Below are 21,320 nucleotides of genomic sequence, written 5' to 3' on the forward strand. Positions count from 1 at the left end.
TTTAGCCTTTTGTTCATATGACAGCTGCGTTTTTGGTGGCCCGAAACCATAAACTTTCCAAACCGGGTTCCAGGTTGTAATCTTTTAAAAACGCAACCCTTTCTGTTGCCATGTAAACTGGCAATGTGTGGATCCTTTGAGAATGGTGACGTCACTTTGCGTGTGTCATTACAAAGTAACCTCGCCTGGCAAGGATACTACAGCGTATTCAGTTGTTTTTGCTGATCCATGTACATTAGGGTTGTTCTTACAATGTTATCATATGGACATGGACATATGGACATATCATATGTTTTTTTTTTTAGACGCAAAGGAAAGACTTTTCCCTTTTTACTCAGGCTGTTCTCATCTAGATGTGGCATTAGTGAGTCATTACTGTGTTTTCAGAGACTTTTTAGGTTCCAAATATGGATGTTTTGTAATGACCCACCATTGTTTTGCCAGCAGGGATAGTGTCATGAAAAGCAGTTGCTTTTAGCCGACACATCGCTTTATTTCCTGCTGAAGGAGTGGCACAAAAAGCTATTGCTTTTTACCGAGACAGCACTTGTTTTCCTAACTATAACCAAGTTATTTTTGGGCCTAAACATAGCCATGCGTAAACCACGGCATTGCTGAATCTAGGGATGGTAACAATTAATGGATGTTCATTGAAATGGTTGTTAAGAATCTAATCGAACACGTGAAATTTAAGCGATTAAATGATGTCAGTTATATCGAATATTTTGCTGTGAGCTTTGATTGACGAAAAAAACACTTTTGGTACTGTGTAAAATAAGCCAATTTTTTTCTGTTTTTTAAAATAACAATTAATTGACTGCTAATTTTACTAATAATCAACTAAGGAAAGAAGTTTCATTGTATCTGCTACACAGTAATGTACAAATGCTACGTATACATGGCTTACAGAAATGTACAGCGCCAACATTTTTCTGCTTATTGGGTTGCGGTGATGTGTTTAGTCACAGGGCTATCTGGTGAACTGTACCTGGTCAACTAACCGCTTACTCTCTAGTTAGTCGGTCATAACAGCTCTCTAGGATTCCTTGTTTTCTCTCTACTGCCCTTTTTACTCCATCTGGTAAGTTATTGTACACCATTTTATTCAAAATAAAGGGGAAATTAAGTTGTCTGAGCTAAAAAGATTATTAACATTCAGTTAACAAACTCCTTGTTTACAGACAGAATGAGTACATAGTTTATAAAAATTGTCTACTGGCAATGAGCCATCAATGGCAAATAGACGGCGATTTAAGTAAAATGTAGTCGACCACGAGCCTATCCAGTATCCTGTAAAAACTCACAATAAAGCTGGAAATAACTACCTAAGTGGACTTTCAGAATGACTGTTATACTGCCCTTTTCAGGTCTTCCACTGTGAGTTGATCACAATACAAATAAACAGTTCTTCATTGGACCCCCAGGGTGTTTCTAGATGTGGCATTTTGTTTCTCCATCTGCTAGATGACAACTGACTTCAATATATGTACATATTTGAGGGCTTTCAGTCTTTTCATTTCCTGTGTAACTGTTTGTGTTTTTCACGCCCGTGTGTGTGTGTGTGTGTTTGTTTATGTAACTACATTAAACAAGGAACAAGATATGAAAGGCGGCCTATGCTCGCAGCACAGAAAAGAGTACAGATGGACTGCGAGGTTTGCTTGTGATACTAGCGCTCAATCACACGTGATTTGTCAAGTATAACATTCTCTGATGAACATTTTCAACATGAGGAAATCTGTTGGCATCTGCATTTATTGTGCTTTACACAGCAGCTGAAGAGTTGCAAGTGTCGGTGTTAGAATTATTTCAGTGCTGAAGCTGGTGTTTCTGAGGGCTGGACGAATTTGTAAAATAATTTATCATAACAATGTAGTGTTGACAATTATAGAAATTGCTTATCTATTGCGATTTCATGTTATTGTAAATTATTGTAAATTGAATATATAAGCATTTTAAGATATTTTTGTGGTGTCCTGTCATTATTGTAATCACTTAAGGTCATACGTTTAGCAAATCAATTGAAAAACAAAAAACTAGCCCTCGCAGCTCAGAGATGTAGTGCGACCATCAGTATCAACCTCTCCATTTATGAAATGTAAACAATGACAGTCTGCTGCTGATGATCGTCAGTAATGGCACAAATCATTTAAAAACGTACAAAAGTCTTTGCTCTAAAATCCATGCACAAACAGGGACACACATACACACACCTGCAACCGCACTCACACATACACACACACTCACACATTGTCCTTTTACCTTGTGTCCAGGTAAAATCTGTGAACAACTTCATTCACCCCATTTCTAGTCCCTCCTTCCTGTCCTTCTGTCCATCCCGTTTAAATAATGGATGTTGTATTCAAATACTTTCAGGAAATATCCTGTAATTTCTCCACAAAGCAGTTACTTTAGCAAGAAAATGGGTTTCTGGTGCTAAGCTACTGCTATGGTCACATTTAATCTGTGTTGAAACTTCCAGTATTTAAACAGAGGCATATTTTGAGTGCCTTTGTTACCCCTCTGCCTTCCACAGCCTCTCTAGAACACCCAGGTGACAGGGACCCACTGCGGGTTTTTAGCAACCGTTTCTAGGGCGGCTTTGACGGTGCGGTAGGTCTCGTCCAGGTTGTCGTTGATGATGCTGAGGTCAAAGTAGTGACCGTAGGCTGCCTGAATTTTAGTGCTTTCATTGCACGTCCTCTGCAGCTCTTCATCCTAAGAATGGAAAACACAAGATTTGGTTTTGCATGTCCTTTTTGGATTGTTATTGTAGCCATAGCACCTCATTTTTTAACTATTCCCAGATCATACTGAGCTATGGTGCTACATCTTGAGCTGAAAATGTTAGTTTCCTTTTTATGTGTACAAACATATCACCAGTGTTTCTCACCGTCAGTGTCTTGGTAACCACCCCTGCCTCTACAGCGGAGTGGTTCATTGCCTTCAGCACCTCAAAATCTGGAGACTGAAGGAACACCACGTAGGGCAGGAACTCCGAGGTCCTCAGCACTTTGAGAGACTGAAATACAGCGTGAACACACAAACACACTATTTGGAACAGAGTCTTTGAGAGTTTCAACCACAGGGGATTCCAGGCTGGTGACAATGCATGACTAACTTTGCAGGGGCTGAATTACACTGTGGGATGGTGGGTTTTTCCATCAATTCTGGCACATGTCTAGCACTTTTAATGTGGGAAATTCCTGCACACTTTTAGAGTAGTGTCTAATAAATTTTAGCCATAGGGAAATAGAAAAAATTCCACCATCTCCCAGGGGTGGTGACATAGTTAATTTGCTGCTTTGCACAGAGACATACTGGATTCACACACAGTTAAGCTTTTTAGCTTAAATCAAGAAATACATTTTTCAGGTTCTTTTTATTTGGTACAAGTGATGGATTCAGTAGTTTTACTTTTTATATTTTGTACTTTTTACATTTGTTAGTTTAAGAGATATCTGTGTTTTTTTTGTTAATGATGCAACAGTGGTGAATGGGTTGTGGCATCAACAAAGATCTGAAATCCTATTCAACCCATTATTCAATGAGAACTGCTCACTTGTTGAAGGGATGGAGCTGCAGCAAAACATATTTTAGCCACCTAAAAAAATCAATGTCAGTTTAATTGTACACTACATTTGAATATTTTCTTCTCGTTACCTTATACAATAGTTGACTGAGGCAGCGGTAGAGCAGCAACTCCGCTGTTCAGTGGAGTGAAATGACTGTTCTTTCTCAATGGAGTCTGTTTGAACAACTTCAAATCCTTGTCAGTAAGGACTGTTTTACAGCAAGGTAAAGCAGTAAAAATATTCTAAATATAGTGTACACGTAAATTTTTTATTTTTTAGGTGCTTAAAACTAATCACTTAAGGCAGAGTTTTCTCAGCACCATTCAATTATATGTACATGATACAGTGGTTTTCTAACCCAAAGTTATTGTAAATAAACAGTTAGAATTGTGATGAACTCTATACCATCGACTGTATAAATAATATACGTTCATAGCAATTAGCTGAAAGGGGGCATATCTCCACCTGCTGTGGTGGAGTTGGACATACTTCCATCAATAAATTGATTCTCCGCTGGTGTTTGTATATTGGCACAAGAACAGTAGTCCAGTTAAATGGCCTAATCGAGCTATAACCGTAGGTTGACTAAACTCTGCATGTAAACATATTGAATGATGTGAAGATGAAAGGATGCAAGCATCAAGGACTGCTAGTGAAACTCGATTGAACTAGCACAATCAGTGGTATCACTGCTGAAACATCTTTAAGCCTCAGGATCCTGAGACAGGTAGCGGTTACATTACTAAGGCCAAGCAACAGTCCAAAGACACAATTAAGCCTATCTGCTTCGGATTATATCCGTAGCTCACACTTAAAATTGGTGAAATAAGCCGCTTGATTTGCTAAATACACAGCAGTGTGCCCTTTACCAGCTGTCGTTGCTAAAAGTAAACTTTAAGTCTCCACTCAGATGGCGTTTCTCATACAACAGGGAAAATACAGAGCATGACGACAGGGAGAAAGAGACAACAAATTACAACAATGTATATAGTTCAGTTTATGCATTCATTCATTTCAAATTATTAGTGTTGACATAAAGAAGTAGTACTTCTATTTGAGTCGGCTTTGCATGCATTTTTTAAAATTCGTATTGGCTTTTTTATATGTTAAAACACTGTGTTAAATTGCTGTCTAATGTGTTGTGTGCATACCTGAGGGTTGGCGTCCAGAATGCAGACGCGTCCTGCCTCCACCACCTCATGTATAGAGTCGATCTTGATTCCATACAGGCTGCCGTCATACTCTCCGTGTTCAAGGTAGCGCCCGTTCTTGATGTCAGTCTCCATCTTGCTGCGGCTGGTGAAGGCGTACATCCGATTCTCACGATCTTCCTTTTTGGGCTTCCTGGAGGTGTCTGCACAGACACAAAAACCCAGTCAGTCACTTATGCTTTTCATCTCCCCTTATGATTCTCATAACGAAGCTTGTAGTTTGTTACATAACATATAACTTTCCCTCAGTATGACACATAACATCTGTATCAACTTGTTTCTATTTACGCAGAAATTTAATGAAATTTCCACCATAATGTACCTAGCAACAGAGTATTTTAGCATATCAAATCAATAGAATTCTTTCATGTATCAAATTTCATACATGGAATGGTGGTGCCAAACAGTAGTGGATCCCTCAGCAGAAGCTTGTTCTTCAGTCTCCGTCGCCCGACACCCTGGGCACCAATCAAAATCAGAGTTTTCCTCTTGAAAGGTGGGACCTTGGCCACCTCTTCGTAGAGCAATATCTCATGTCTGTCGAACTCTGACAGAGGAAGAAAGAGAGAAAGGATTAATAAAATTACCGTCACCTGGTTTTATGCCTCCACGCATCAGTCAAGTTACACTTACAGTTTACATCCATGTCTGAAAACATGGATGTCTCAAACAAATAATTTTTCCTCAAGGTGTTCTTGAGATATCGCCTTCACAACAATGGGACAAATGCAAGTTCACAGTTACCTCGACCTTTGACCTATTGCCATCAAAGTTGAATCAATTTCTCCTTGAGTCCAAGTGAACCTTTGTGCCAAATTTGTAAAAATCCCCTTCTAGAGATGCCGTGTTCATAATAATGAGATAGATGACATCGTCACAGACCTATGACCACCAAAGACAAATCAGTTCATCAGTGGGTCCAAGTGACGTTTTTGCTAAATTTGAAGGAATTCCCTAAAGGTTTTTCTTGAAATATTGCTTTTACAAGAATGGAACAAATGCAAGATCACAGTGACCTTGACCTTAAACCTATGACCACCAAATTCGAACCAGTTCATCCTTAAGTCCAGTAAGTAAACCTTCCTGTCAAATTTGTAAAAAATCCATCAAGGTGTTTATGAGATATGTCTTTCACAAGAAAGAGAGAAAAGGTCACAGGGACCTATGACTACCAAAATCTAATCTGTCTAGAAGTGGGTCCAAGTGGACATGTGTGCTAAATTTAAAGAAATTCCCTTAAAGTGTTCTTAAGATATCAAGTTTATGACCACTGGATGGAAGGACATTCTGAAAGCGTAATGCTTCTGACCACAGCTAAACCTGGAGGCATAAAAAGAAAATTCAGTGAGGTAAAAAGGAGGTGAACTGTTTACAGTGAGATACAATAGCACACAAAAAGCATTAAATCTAACAGCTTGACATGAGTGTAGGTTTGTTGATGTAATGACCAAGGTTTGGTAGCTCTCTTAAAAGCCATGAGATTTGCAGCGGATTTCAAGAAATCAGCTTGCAAGTTCCTGAACTTTGTTCCTTTTACAGGAAAAGTTGTCTCAGCAAAAAATGTTCTCTTGATGTTGTTGCAAAAAGGTTGAGGAGCAAGTTCATTTTAACATTAAACATGAACTTTACAGTAATCAACTAAATTTGCAAAACTTAAAGTCTTAGCATTTTTGTGTTTAAGTACATTATTTCACTACAGGGACTGACAAATACTAACACATTTCAGAGCACACGCTTAATTACCTGCATTTTTAGTGGTCACGTACATCATTTTCTTCTTCTTCTTCCCTCCAACACCAGTACAAAGATTTCCTGTCACATTAATGGCGCATAGTGTTAGTGAGGACACTGAGGTCAGGCTTGCTTTAGCTGACTGTCATCTTTCATGCCTTCCTATCACTAGTTCATTCATTGGAGCTGTGTGCCAAATTATTTCTCAGTCGGGACAATTTCCTCCGCTACCAGTAGATGGTAATTCACTGAAACCACCCAAGACGCAATGGTATCAATCATCTCCTCTGACTTTCCCATCATGATTGGTGGTTATTATTAGTGTGTTAAATTGGAAATATGTGACTCTCACATCTCTTGCCTTTGATGTCATCCTCTGCGGCACTCTGTCATGGTGATTGTCTTTCACATCTACAGCTTCTTTAGACATCATGTTACTTGTTTTACACCTACTGCAGAGCAACAACATTTGGAGTTTGGGGGATCTTGAATTTTAGAAAATACCGTAACTCTTATTAACTCCATTATTCGCCTTGTTGCAGCAGCCTATTGGCAAATGAGATGACGTTTGCTGATGGCAGTGGCCCATGGTTTTCTGTTGTGTCACATCAATTTTGTTTAGACTAAAAAGCAGAACTCGAGACTAATGGTGTCCCATCCTCCCGGAGACAACAGAAAACAGAGATAAACAGTGATCTTATCCAGAATGTCTTTGAGAACAAAGAAAGCTGTAAACTCTATTGATGCCTCAGAGCATGCAACCTTTTGTTTCCCTGGTAATGCTACATTTGAAACCAATCGTGTTGAAATCAACACCAGGAGAGCTAGTTAATGTTAGCTGTTAGTGGCCAGTGGTCGGAACAAACAGCTAATGGAGGCAGCACTGAGCTACATTTTGATGTGCTGAAGGGCTATTAAGCAAAAATGAGGACCTGGTGAAGGTAAATTACGTTATTGTGATGTGTTCAATGTAATCTTGTGAATTCGGTCCTTGGTGAAACATTTAAATAAATAAATCTGTTTGAGGGAGAAATTTGATGTTTTCACAGCAATTTATATAATAGAAATTATGATATTAAATATAAATATTATAGTATTTAGATTTAAAAGATATTGTAAAGTTGATCATTGGTGCTTTCGTAACTGATTTACATAATGAGATTTTATATATATATCAGTAATGTAGATATAATGATTATGTGATAGAGGCAAAAATCTGAAACAGCTAGAACAGTCTGGTAGTTTCAGAAAATTTCATCACTTTAATATCATGCAGCCTTTGAAAAAATAACATGAAAAGACAGCATTTCTACTATGATATCAAAAAAATAAGATGATATCTAGTCTCATATCATGATATTCATATAATATCTATCATTTGCCCAACCCTATGACTGTTGATTGATAAATGATTATATATAGTAGAAAGGCTTTTGATGCAGTTATTATTGTTAATAATGATTTGCATGAGAGTGGTTATGTTACAGGTTGTTTCATAAATTTGCATGATTGAATTTCCGCTCATTTAAAGGTAGTGTAATGAAGCTGACTGACTAAAAATGTTAAATTGGTTTTTTTTTTCAAAATGAAGATTTCTTTGATTCCCCCTTCAAATGGGGGAATAATTAAAAATCAAATAGGAAAAACAAAATAAACAACAACAACAAAAGATAGGTAAAGCTGATGGGCCATATTGTTATTTTAACATTGTTACCAGCCCATAATTTCACAATGGGCACATTATCTCTGATCAAATTGTAATTGAAATTTTTATGACATTTGCGTATGCAGACATGGCATTCCACCACCAGATGACAGTATAAAACAGCAAACAGCTGAAGATGGGAACAATGGCACACCATGTACAGTACCAAACACTGAAGCTACATCTTCAACTCTCAAGCAGACTGTGTTAACCCTAAATCCCACATGAAGCAGTCAAGGGCTTTTCATGTATCACTCATGCATGAAATAAACAATTAAAAAGGTTTATTTACTTAATTCTCCAATCTGCTCCCTGACATTGTTCTATTCATTTTTTATTATTTTATTTTTCCGCAATTAATAACAATTCTTTGTTGATCATGATTATCTTTTCTTTGTTCTACTTATTCCTTCTTTTCAGTTACCTGCTGGCGCCAGTTCAACGTCTCTCTTGACAAACGCTTTCCTCTTCTCCTCCAGCATCTGACTGGGGATCAGTCCCGCACTACCACCCTCCACATGACAGGCCTGTATAACACACACACACACACACACACACACACGCACACACACACACACACACACACACACACACACTAATGAATGAGAAACACTAATGGTCCTGTGGCTTTCTTACATTTTAATTTGAGTAAGATCTGAGACTGAACAGCTTTCTGCCTTCTGTAGAATCACCAGGACACAAAAAGTGAACGTTTGTACTAATGTTGTTTTTGTACTCCACCTGCCACCAGTTGACGTCATCCTGGTTGACTATCTGCAGAATGTCTCCTGTCTCAAACCTTAAGCCTGCCTCTTTACATGGAATCAAGTTGTCGTTGGCTGGGTCATAGTCATAGTGACACTTAAAGAACACCTGGAGAAACAGATAAGGACATATATATCCTCATTTGACAATTTTATCTATTTAATTTTATTTCTGGTACATTCAGTTATCCACAGTCACCAGCAACACTTATCACTGGTGGTATGACCATGTGTGTCTACACTGTGTGTCGTGTTTGTATCTGTCACCTGTCTTGGCGGTATGGCTTCATGATAGCTGGGCAGTATCTTCAGAACTACACTTCCACTGGCTGCTTGCAGCTCCTCCTGCAGCACCCTGGCATCCTGGCCCACCTCTCGTCCATTCACCTGCAAGCACATGAGTAAACTAAATTTATAAACTGACACATCAATAGCTAATGATGTCCAAATGAAGCTTCATCAAACATTAGTTGTATTTTTAACCCCGCTAGATAACACGCTTGGTAAAAAAAAAAAAAAGGCTAAAGAAATGGCAATTCAGAATGCTTTTAGCACTTTGTTGAAGAAATGCTGCCATCTAGTGGACTCAGAGAATTTTTAAAAAAAGTTCATAGTTCATAGTGATTTCCACATGAAGCTTCATTTGGATATCAGTATTAATCACTGAATTTGGTGCACCTGTAATGGAAGAGCATAGTGAGCCAAAAGCATTACAATAGAGGTCCCAGAACAGAGCCTTGAGGCACTCCACAACTAAGATCAGACAAGGACATTAACATATGTGTTTACCTTTTGACAGAGCCAGGCCTTCCCCCCGTTTCCCCTAACCATCTTTTCCTTGTTTCCACTGCTTTAGTTCTATGGTATGCTAAGCTAAGTAGCTACTGGCGGTAGCCTCATATTTAGTTTACAGATAGAGTTAACAATATCCTATCTAACAAATGAAGAAAGTGACTAAGCTTACTCGCCTCAAATTATGTGTCTGGAAAGATCAAAACTTTCAAAAGTAAAGGAACAACTAATGTAATTTCCAGCCCCCCCCCCCCCCCAAAACACACACACACACACACACACACACACACACACACACACACACACGACTTGACTCATTTAATCAACTGATCTCCGTCTTCAGACAGTTGATTGGTCAAACTGTGTGCTCTTGGTTGGTTGGCACAAAAACCTGCAGCCACAGTTTGACCAATCAACTGTCTGAAGACGGAGATCAGTTGATTAAATGAGTCAAGTCTGGTGTGCTGCTACTTGGTTGGAAACAAAACCTGCAGCCACACCGGCCCCCCTGTGGACCAGTTTGACATGCCTGATATAAGGGGTCTATAACGGGCTACCTTACCTCTTTGATGATATCTCCTACATGCAGTAGCCCTTGCTGGTCTATCATCCCTCCATGGAGGATGCGGGCTATTATCAGCTCACCACCCTCCACCTTGAACGTCACTCCCTGAAACAATGAATGCTTGCTTTTGTTTCTATCAGTTCAAAAAAATAAATCAGCATTTACAATAGGAACTTAACCCAGACTACACATGATCTATTGTTTTATTAAAATCACAGCAGTCAGGAATCAGCAACTTTTCCCAACTTACTTATTTCTATGTATTTCCACTGTGTCTTTGATTTACTTAATAAATGCTTATATAACAAACATGAAGAGTGTTTACAGGAGAAAGTGCAAATCAGCATGAAATTAACTCAGCTGCGTAGACTGTGTTTTATTCTTAAATACGTTACCTACCAGGTGCTCCCCAGCCACTTTGCGTATGCCCACCATGCGGATGGCGTCAGGCGGCAGGTGTGTGTTGTGTGCTTGGCTGTCCTCCTGCTCATGATCCACAAAATCACATGGACTGGGGGGTGGGCTGTCACATGCCTGCGACGCCACTGAATCATGAGTCTCCAGAAGAGACTGAAAAGCCAAATGGAAGAATTTAATATTAGAAAGAATATCACAATCCGTAACACTATTTCTTTTTTAACAAAGTGTGTAAAGAAAAAAGACTCAAATCTTTCCTGCGTGCAGAGGGTTAACAGCTATTTTGTTGGTTATAGTTACAATCCACATGAAGGACATTTTGATATTGGGCTATATCTTTTCATTTTTTGACATGAATGACATGAATATGTGTGTGTTCTACACCTGGAAGTGAGGCTGTGTGAGTATGCGGGTGAGCTCAGCTGCAGTGTCGGAGTGGTGTGTGAAGGGATCCAGGTCTCTGAGAATCTCCTGCAGGAGTTCCACATTGTTCTCCCTCACTGGCGAGGGACGCGGTTCCTTCAGGCTCTCCTCTTGCTCCTAACACACAAAAGCATACGTCTCTTCACAAGTACATACAAATAAACAGATTAGTGTTTCCCCTTTGATAATAATAATAATACCAATAATACTAATAATAATAATACTCAAAAATCAATGAAAATCAATTTCGATCCTGGGACACAATTATTTCAAGGTTCATATGGAATGGTTGAAGGCCTAAAATCAAATTTGAAACATTACAGATTGGGAAAGGTGCAGGAGGTATGGCACTACCAAACCTCAAGATATATTGTCAGGCAGCACAAGTCAGACCAAAAGTCTACTGGTGTACAAAGGATTATGACGCAAAATAATAAGATTTACAGCGATATATGCAAGGAAAGGAAATATACAGCTTCATAGGAGACGGGAATGATGCAAAGGATATACTTCAGCAGGTAGATGCAGTCACTCGGTTCACATTACAATTGTGGTTTAATTTAATATGAAAATGTAAACTCGAGAAAGAACTCAAGCTAACTCAATGGATAGCCTATGATGAACATTTCACCCCAGCTACTCTTGATCTAAGGTTCAAACAATGGATTCCACATGGTATAACGGCACTGCACTGTAATAAAAGATGGGAATGTTATGAGTTTCCAGGAGTTAAAACAAAACTATACTTTAAGCAACCAGGACCACATGAGATATTTGCAACTGAGGGACTATTTTGATACAGAAATAAAGAATAATGTAAATTTGGATGAAAATGGGATAATTAGAACTATAATTGGAGTTTACAATTCAAAGAAATACTGGATAATATCTACATTATATGAATACCTATTAGAGAGAGGAGGAAATACAACACTGAATGTAAAACTGAAGTGGGAAAAATAACTGGGTGTGAATATTACAGAAGATGAATGGTTGCATATTTGGAAAACACAACAGTCCACAACATCCTCACATACCTAGAGAGTGCATTGTTGGAAAAATGTAATCATATTCTTTATTACACCCCAGATTAAAAGCAAATATTACACAACCACGTTGGAGAAAATGTGGGGCAGTAAATGTTGATCATAGCCATATATTTTGGATCTGTCCTGAAATTGTACAATTTTGGATAAATGTTCATTGGGCCATTAACCAAATCCTGTGCTATGTTATAATCGAGAACATGTGTAGTTCTCTTTTTTTGTGTTGTTACAGGGTACACTGTGTTAAGAGAAGACAGATATTTACTAAAAATCCTTTTGGCAGCATGCAAAAAAGCCATCACCGTGAGGTGGTACAAGGCTGAGCCACCAACACAAGACGAATGGCTGAATATTGTGAAATAAATTTATTATACGGAATTGTTAAGTTATAAGGTAAAGGTCCAAGAAGAGCAAGAAGAGCAGTGTTGAGAAAAGTAGGAGAAAAGGACAATGTTTACACGTCAACGACGAGACGGGAGACTGAACCACTGAATATGAAATAGGAACTAATGATTTTAGTGAGAAATGGCAATCCAGAGTTTCTTCTTTGTTTACTTGTTACTTGTTTACTTTGTTATACTGTTTTTTTTGTTTTTCTTCTTCTAACACTTTTGTCAAACCAATAAAAATAAAGTTTTAAAAAATAATAATAATAATACATCTTATTTGTAGAGCGCTTTTCAAGAAACTCAAAGACATTTTACAGCTGTTGATGTCTTTCACATGCATTTAATCCTCTGATACCTGAAAAAATTGGTTTGATTTCTTTTACAAACATTGACAAGAGGCAATGAGCTACTACTCAGAAATAACCAGCAAATCGCAAAAAATAATTAAAAGGTGACAAGAAATTGACTTGAAAAATTGGCTGCAAGTGTATTATTCGATTTGATTTAATTTTTTTTTAAAAAAGGGAAATATTCATAATGCTTATAATTGTAAATTTTAATTCATACAACAGAAAACTGAATTTTTACTTTACTAGCATTTTCTTAATATAATTACCTAATTTATAATTACCTAAAATTTAATTAATTAATTTATTTTGCTTATTGTTTCCTTTTTTCTTTTTTGTAACATTTTACTAATTTCTTGCTCATTTCTGGGCCTTTTGTTGTTGGTCACTGCATTGCTCATTGCCTTCTTCAAGTATTTTTGGAAGAAATCAAGCCAATTTGCTTAAGTTTTAAAAAGGTTGATGCTATACACATCAGTGGTGTCCTTTTGTTGGAGAGATTCTTAACGATGTTTTCCTGTCATTTTAGCCAGTTTATTTTAAAGAAGTAAAATACTTTCATATAGTTTCTCTTCTCTGTGTTTCATTGAGGGTGGAGCTTCACCCATCCAAACACACATGTGGCTGAAACAAAGAGCTGCAGTAGAGAACGAGAGGGGAAAGAATGTTTTGGTGACGTCAACCTCACTTGAGTTGCTGACAACTCGTTGCCTTACCTGCAATAAAAGGAAATGCCATAGGCTCACACTTATCATGATGTTTAGCAAATAGCAATTGTTTTCTCCATGAACCTTGACAGTTATTACTGAGCCAAGTTCTGTTAAATGTTCTTGCTGCTGAACTAGGTTTTATGAGTGTAAGTGGAGCCAGTTTTATTGATAATAATAATATGGTGATGAAACTTGATTTGTAAACCTCGTAATTAACTGGGTTAGCCTACACCCATTAACCCCCATGGCGATCAACCTCTGGGACACGCTGTGAATCTACATACAAATACCTGTAAGTTCATTTTTGTTTTTGATTTCATTAAAAGTGTGTATTCCTCTCTGTGTATTTGCAGCGTGCTTGTGTGTGTGTGTGTGTGTGTGTGTGTGCGTGTGTGTGTGTACCACACCAGAGGGCTCTCCATGATGCCTTTGAGGTAGATGAGGTCCAGGTCATTGGCCGTGGTGGAGCTGGTGGTGCTATCACTCATTGCGTCCAACACCTGGGGCACTATAAGACACACACAAAGGCACACAGAAGAGGGGCAGAGGGACAACAGGGGTGGGGGTGGGGCCAAGAAAAATAAGACAGAGCAGCAGAGCTCCTCTAGCTGAACTGCAGGATTGCTTTAAATGAATGCCTAGTACGGTACCAATATTAATCTTGTTGGCTTCATTTATACTCATACTTATCATAGGGGTCAAAGCTCTTTAATATGTATCTCCTTAAATGTTAAATCCACTGTGTGTCTATGTGTATGAATTTAAAATCTTCTACATTCTTTCGATGGCAAAGATTTTTATTGGTAGAAAAGTTAAAAAAAAATGCAGGTGTTACTTTTTCTCTTTGATGCTTCCACTGAGTCAATTCATTGTCACGAATATACAAATCCTAAAGAAGGTTTCAATAGACTGATTTTTGTGTTAAGAAAAACAAAACAAAAAAAACTATTTAGGCCACAGTTTTAAAGTAATTAATTAAATCTAATGACCATCAGTAACAGCTTTTTTCCTTGTAAATGTGGGTGTACTCTATAGCACAATAATTTTGAAACGGCAAAAAAGAGAGCATCCTGCTGAAACGCTGTTAAAGCATTCGAAATTAAATTATTTTTTAAATATTAAGCCCTTTTCTTCTCCAAAAAGCTACATCTTAGGCTACTATTCCATGGGTAGTTTTCATCAGAAACCCAACTCCACTTCAATATCATTTGGGTGAAACATTACTTTTACTATTTCTGTACCTGTGTTTACCCTTTCAAGAGCCCCTTTGTAAACAACATGTGATGGCATGAACAAATGGTGCTGGGAGCTAATAAGAACAGAGGTGTGTGTGGACTCACCAGGCTCGGTCCTGGTGGAGGCCACAGGCATGGTAGAGCTTCAGTTAATCTGAGAGAAAGGAAGAGAGGGGGGGATGAAATAGTCCATGTTTTGTAGTGAATTATGGTTTTAATTTAAGCAGGTGACACTGGGGAAATACAAGGGTTTTTTTTCATCCTATGGTGACCATATTAAGACAAAAACCACTTCCATACACATGCAGTTGTAGAGTAACATTTAACGTTTACATTTGATCAGACAAATTATTTTAATCAGCGTGGCTGCAAACATAATCCAACATTTTAAGTCTTTTGGTGAAATTAAAGGAACAGTTTGAAAAGAAACACTGACCCTTAAATGACTTGTGAAGGTGACTGTAACTACTACACTTAACCCTCACATCATTCCACTGAGGCTATAGCACCCAAAAGTCAAAAACAAATGAAAAAAAAACAAAGAACAACTCAGTTTTGCCTACTATACACTAAAAGACTCTGATAATACTTTAAGGAATAAAGTCTGATGCTCTCTAACATCTAAAGACAATGAGATTTTGCTAAGACTGGGGATCTTACAGGGTCAATATTTGCAAGACTATGAATAGATCCTTTTTGAGATTCCCATTGATTTTATCTTGTGTGTGTGTGTTTGTGTGTGTGTGTGTGTGTGTGTGTATCTCTAAATTCTGACAGTCTTCTGGGTCCATGACTGTAGAGGCACTCTTCATGAGCTCAGCACTACGCAGAATTCCATTACAGTTTTGCAAATAACTTCAACAGTATTTCTGAAAAATAAATAAAATATAATTGCGAGATGACTGCATTTCCATTGAGGCACATGATGCGGATAATAATGAAAAGGCAAGCTCCTTATACATGGGAACGACCACATATGAGGGATTTCTGAGAGGTGATAGTCCATGATTTCACAGAGGAATTGTGGATTCAAAAATTCCGGATGATCTGCTCAACTTTTGAAGAGTAATGTGATGCAGTAACAGCTCTTGTAGCTCTTGCTGCATCATGAGGGAGCCACTTCCTACTGACAAGCACAAAGCCATAGCATCATGTGACCTAGAAAAGCCAAAAAGGTGTTTCCATTGCAGTTTAGTGAAACATGGCTTTTTCAAATCAGCTGAAATACCACCTCAGGCGACTGTAAAAACCTTTTAGCGATAAATAGGAGTTTTTTTCAAAACTGATGTATTTCCATTAGGCATAGTTTATATTGGCAATTACAATTTGCGCAATTTGAGGGTTAACGGAAACCTGCCTACTTTGAGTCACAGGGTGGATAATTGATCTGCTGATCCATTCTCATTGGATTAGATGCATTGGTGAGAGCAGCAGCTGCTACAGAGGTGATGACTGTAAACTCTGAAACCCAGAACAGTAAGTATCTGCTGCGGACGCTCTGCTCTCCAAGAGTGTGATGCAATGCATAACTGATATGTTATATAAGTTCCAGTAGCACTTGCAAGAAACGGTCCAGCTTCAAAAACATGAAATCAATTTACGGCGACAGATGTTCTGATCATGCGGGCCCGACACAAATATCTAAATGTGTGGGAAACCCTGTTATTTGATTTTGTTGCAACGTCAAACAATTCAGACTGCGTTTTACAAACTCTTTACATCAAACAATCAAGATCACAGGAGCATTCAGCAAGTGAGCTTAAACTCTCACAATTTTATTCCGACATTTGAAATTTGTCTGCAACAGAGAATCGCTTGAAAAGTCATTTTGTGTAATGCTGACGTTAAGTGGGTTGCAGTCACATGACTGCTGGATTGGAGAACACAGGAGCTCATTCTTTTGAAGCAGGTAGACCCAGTGCGTCATACTTTAAGGTGGTAGTTTACTGTAATGTGTTTAGTATTCCATCACATCTCTCTAGTTCATTTTGACATTATGATTTATCAAAATAAAGATGTATTCTGATGTCATTAAAAGCTGTTAATTTGTTTCTGTATTCAAAAGATTTTGCTGAAATTTAGTTTGTATGTATATTCCATGTGCAATATAAACGTTTTACTTTGGATTTTATTTTCACTTATTTAATGATCTGTTGTATTCTTTTTGCTACTGTATTTTTGGAGCAATCTGGCACAAGAATTTCTATTGGGATTAATGAAGCTGTATCTTATTTTATCTTACTTTCTGTCAATTGTAGAAATGAAACCACTGAACACAAACACTTCACCTTACACCGATTGAAGAGAAAATAAATACTTTTCAATAAAATCTACTTGTCCTTATATGCTCCTTCAAAACAAAGCTAGAGGTTACATCAGCTTTTATGGAAATTCACTTATGCTTTCTTGCTGAGAGTCAGATGAGAAGATCAACACCACTCCGTCTGTACCCTGTATATGAAACTACTGTCGCCAGCAGAGTGTGTGCATGCATGTTTGTATTATCTCCCTACGGCAAACGCCCCCTTTTCCCATCACAACAAAAACACACACATACACACAGACAGCAGGCAGTGACATCAGCAAGGTGGGGCGGAGCGCCAACGATTGTTCTGGAATCAAGCATCTAAACCAAAAGCGCAAGACGGGGGGGTGTGGCGGGGGCGTGTAGTAAACCTTATACATTGCCATGACAACCGCCACAATACAATGGCAAATTGGGAAAGAGAGGAGAACAAAGACACACACACACACACACTTCATGTAACTCTTCAATCTGTTCTAAAGCTTTAATACTATCTATCTATCTATCTATCTATCTATCTATCTATCTATCTGTCTAATAAAGCTCCAGCTACAGCTCTTGGCTGCCATGGAAACCTGTGCTCCTTCAGTTTTGCCTTCACACACACTTCCGTTGCTGCTCATGCTAGAGTAGGCATTACACAACACCTCAGGCAAGGGTAGGAGAGTGAAGAAGATGATGATGTAGAAAGAAAACCTAGAAATATAATAAAAGGATGTAAATCATATCACAATATCTGGAAAAATGAGACATACATCTATATCACCCATTATTATCTATCTTTGTTTAGTTATTACATACAACTTGACAACAGCAAGTGTGGTGTGAAACGTTACAACACAATAGTTGTAAATCCTATCCAATGGCAGATGAAGAGCTTCCTGTCATTTTTGGATCAAGGAAACTAGTTGTCAATTTTTCAGTGAGACATAGGACAGCAGTGGGAAACCGTGATAAAAATTAGTGGCGGCTAAAACTGGATTTGTCAAGGGATTACCAATATCAGCATAAGAGTTTAACTGTTTTATGATGAAAAATATACTTGCAAGTACTTTCTGGCTAACACTATTTTTATATTACTTCAAATATATCTTTAGGATTCTGTGCTGCAATTTCTTTTTACTCACTGGCCAACATATATATCAGGGTTTCCAACACATTCAGTTATTTGTGGGCACCAGCAATGATTAAAACATCTGCTGCCACAAATAGTTTTTCTTTTTCTGGAGCTGGGCCATTAGGAGCGCCGTTGAAATACACTATTGATTATTCATTGTACCACATTATAGGAGCGCAGAGCATACTCAGGCAGAGACGGAGCAGCAGAGTGCCAGGTCAGTAAAACTGAAACTTTTAATGCCCCTGGCACTTTTACATACAGTCTTCATCAGGCCCTGTGAAGACTGTATGTTGAAACAAAGAGAGGTCAAACCCATTTATTAAAGGCTTTTTAACTTGCAAAAAAAAGTCTGCTCTGGTGTTTTGGTTTTGACTTATTTACAAAAGAAATAACAAGTCTAACCTCTCATTCTTTTTTTTTTTTTGGTAATTTTTGTCCTTGAATCCAAAGAACACCTGTTTTTGAGACCCACACGTGAAGTAGCACTCCTCTGAACCAAACTTCTACACCTGAAATTTTTACCCAGCAGTACTTTCTCTCTGTATGCTCTGTAACAAGCTGTAGAAGTGATGTTGTCTCTCTTTCTCTTTTTCTCTTGATACTTTGTGCTGTTCAACAAGCAAAGTGCTGAGTTTGGTACCCTATCCTACAGTGCTGCATATTGGTTTATTCCTTTTAATTACCAATATGTCTTTATGTATGTATATGTATATGCATATGTATTTTTTTACATAATATATTTTTACTTCAGTTTGATTTAAATCATAAAATTGTTGTTTGTTTTTCTCTTGTGAATCCCGGGAAGAATAACAATTGCAATGGCTAATGGGAACCCAAATAAATGATAAACAATTCAGTGTTAGTAAAAATAATATACAGAACATAAGGAGAGCAATAAATAAGAGAAAAAAGCGTGCTCAGCTACTGTTTACCTAAATTAAAAAAAACAGCCAAACATACACTGATCTCACACTGCTGTGCACTCCCATCTGCTGCCCTGTTCCTCCTCATCTTGCTTCTCCTGCGCCTCCTCACTCCCTCCATTATCTTTCCTCCTACTTTTGTCTCCTCACTGTTTTCCACACGTCTCCTCCTTTTCCAATCCCCAACATCAACAACTCCCCCTCCGCCCCACCCTCTCCTTTCCCTCTTTATGCTTTCCCTTTGCTCACGTGCCTCCTAATGTTCCCTCCTTCTCACTCCATCCTCCCCTTCATTACTCCCTTCTTTACCCCCCCCCCCCTCCCCCTCCGCCACTGCCCCCCCCCCCCCCTCCCCCCCCCAACCATCATCCATCTGCTCAGCTGCTCCAATATGTAAAGAAGCAAATCTTTCCAGGTGCACACACACACACACACACACACACACACACACACACACTAAATTAAAACTGAAAACTATTTATTTTAAAGTATTAGTTGCCTGATGCTGTTGTTTCCCTCATATTTTCTGACATTTTTCCATGATAATCTTTATGCCGATTAGGGTGTAATCCATACTGTATAAGGGAATGTCTATTTATAAGGGGAGCGAGGGGTGCAAAATGGGGAAGGCATTTCAAATTATTTTTTTAAGAACTGGGGAGGGACTTAGTTTTTGTTTTTGCATTTGACTTAGGGGAGGAACAAGAAAATTTAATTTTCTTTTTTTGAATTATTTATTTTTTACAAAATTATTGCAGATTCTGGGTTCATTTTTTTCCAGTTGCTCACTGCCTTCTTCCCTTGTTTTTGAAAGAAATTACAGCAATTTGCTGAGGTAACAAAGAGTTAAATGACTTCTGTTATGCCCCACTTTTCTGCTGAAGTGCACACACAGCTAATGTTTATATGATCTGTATTGAGAATTTGCATTTAGCTGAAGAAATCAGCTGTGTGTTTTGGTAATAACTCTCACTGCTGTGCTGTTTGCTCATTGCACTAGCTCCAACCTATGTTAGGTGTCTATATAATAGAAGTTGGCTGTTTATGATGAAGGGAGGGTCTACATTTTGTCTGCAGTCACTCAGGGAGGCTCAAGAAAAAAAATGTAGCTTTGGGAATGGATACAATAAATAAATAAATAAAATTAAGTCACACCCCAGCCACCCTGGTCCTCTGATTAATAAAGTACAGTACCTAAGGGTGTAATAGGCAGGGTGTGTGTGTATGTGTGTGTGTGTGTGTGTGTGTGTGTCTGTGTGGGTAGGGGGTGTGAAGTGCGTGGTCACGGTTTTCTGACGTCACCTGAAACCCATCAGCAGTGTTTTCAGGCTGTGTTTGATAGCCTCTTTTCTTTGTTAGACCTTTTTTTTATGTTAACTTTTATACTGTAAGCATTAGACTAATGTTATCCCATCATAACATACGTGAGTTACACACACACACACACACACACACACACACACACACACAACTACATAGTACGCAGACACACACACGCGCGCGCTGAGGGGTCTCCTAATTAGTCTCAGGGGTCACGTATAACAAAGCCTGACACATACACACACACAAAGGCTGTCCGAAAAACAAAATGCTAACGCAATACAATTTGGCTAACGTTATTTTAGCGCTCCTCCTGTACGAGAGAAACTCACGCGCGCACCACGCACGCACCATTGTCAAACCAGTCCCATTAATATCTTACGGTAATCGAGCCTCGGCGGGAAAGGGAGAGAAGGAAGCCCAGTATGTCCAACTGTCACTGTGATGCTTTTGAATAAAGCCTCCAGTTACATAATATGCCGCTCACCTACCTTTCAACACAATGAGACAAGCTTCCCGCTGTCTGTGATGTCGCGTGCGCTTCTTGTTGTCGTCTGGCTTCTTGTAGCCGTCAGGGCAGATGGTGTCAATACCAGCAGGAAAACACATATGACTTCCGAAAAAATTTCAGAATAAAATGCTTTTGGCGAATCGGTATTAAATTTTAACTATAAAAACTAATGATAAACAATACTTTTAAAACTAGAATACACCCTTTAGACGTAACCTACATGATATGCAT

The 21,320-nt window shown here is 38.4% G+C and overlaps 1 protein-coding gene across 2 annotated transcripts; it reads right to left on the bottom strand.

The window, feature by feature from the left end:
• Positions 1-1,528: 1,528 nt before the first annotated feature.
• On the bottom strand, positions 1,529-21,133 carry LOC121956357 (MAGUK p55 subfamily member 2-like). 2 transcript variants are annotated; one of them, XM_042504526.1, is made up of 14 exons: positions 21,070-21,133; positions 15,016-15,064; positions 14,083-14,183; positions 11,145-11,300; positions 10,743-10,913; positions 10,341-10,448; positions 9,254-9,373; positions 8,964-9,095; positions 8,647-8,749; positions 6,530-6,598; positions 5,172-5,333; positions 4,727-4,929; positions 2,894-3,022; positions 1,529-2,718 (listed from the first exon to the last, which is right to left on the bottom strand). In XM_042504526.1, the coding sequence occupies exons 2-14, from the start codon at positions 15,044-15,046 to the stop codon at positions 2,542-2,544; spliced, it is 1,662 nt and encodes a 553-aa protein (XP_042360460.1). In that variant the 5' UTR covers positions 15,047-15,064; positions 21,070-21,133; the 3' UTR covers positions 1,529-2,541. The 2 variants fall into 2 exon arrangements, with proteins under 2 accessions (XP_042360460.1, XP_042360461.1); XM_042504527.1 differs by lacking the exon at positions 21,070-21,133 and adding an exon at positions 20,961-20,987.
• Positions 21,134-21,320: the final 187 nt, after the last annotated feature.

Source organism: Plectropomus leopardus, chromosome 17, assembly GCF_008729295.1.
Source record: "Plectropomus leopardus isolate mb chromosome 17, YSFRI_Pleo_2.0, whole genome shotgun sequence".
NCBI lineage: Eukaryota > Metazoa > Chordata > Actinopteri > Perciformes > Serranidae > Plectropomus > Plectropomus leopardus.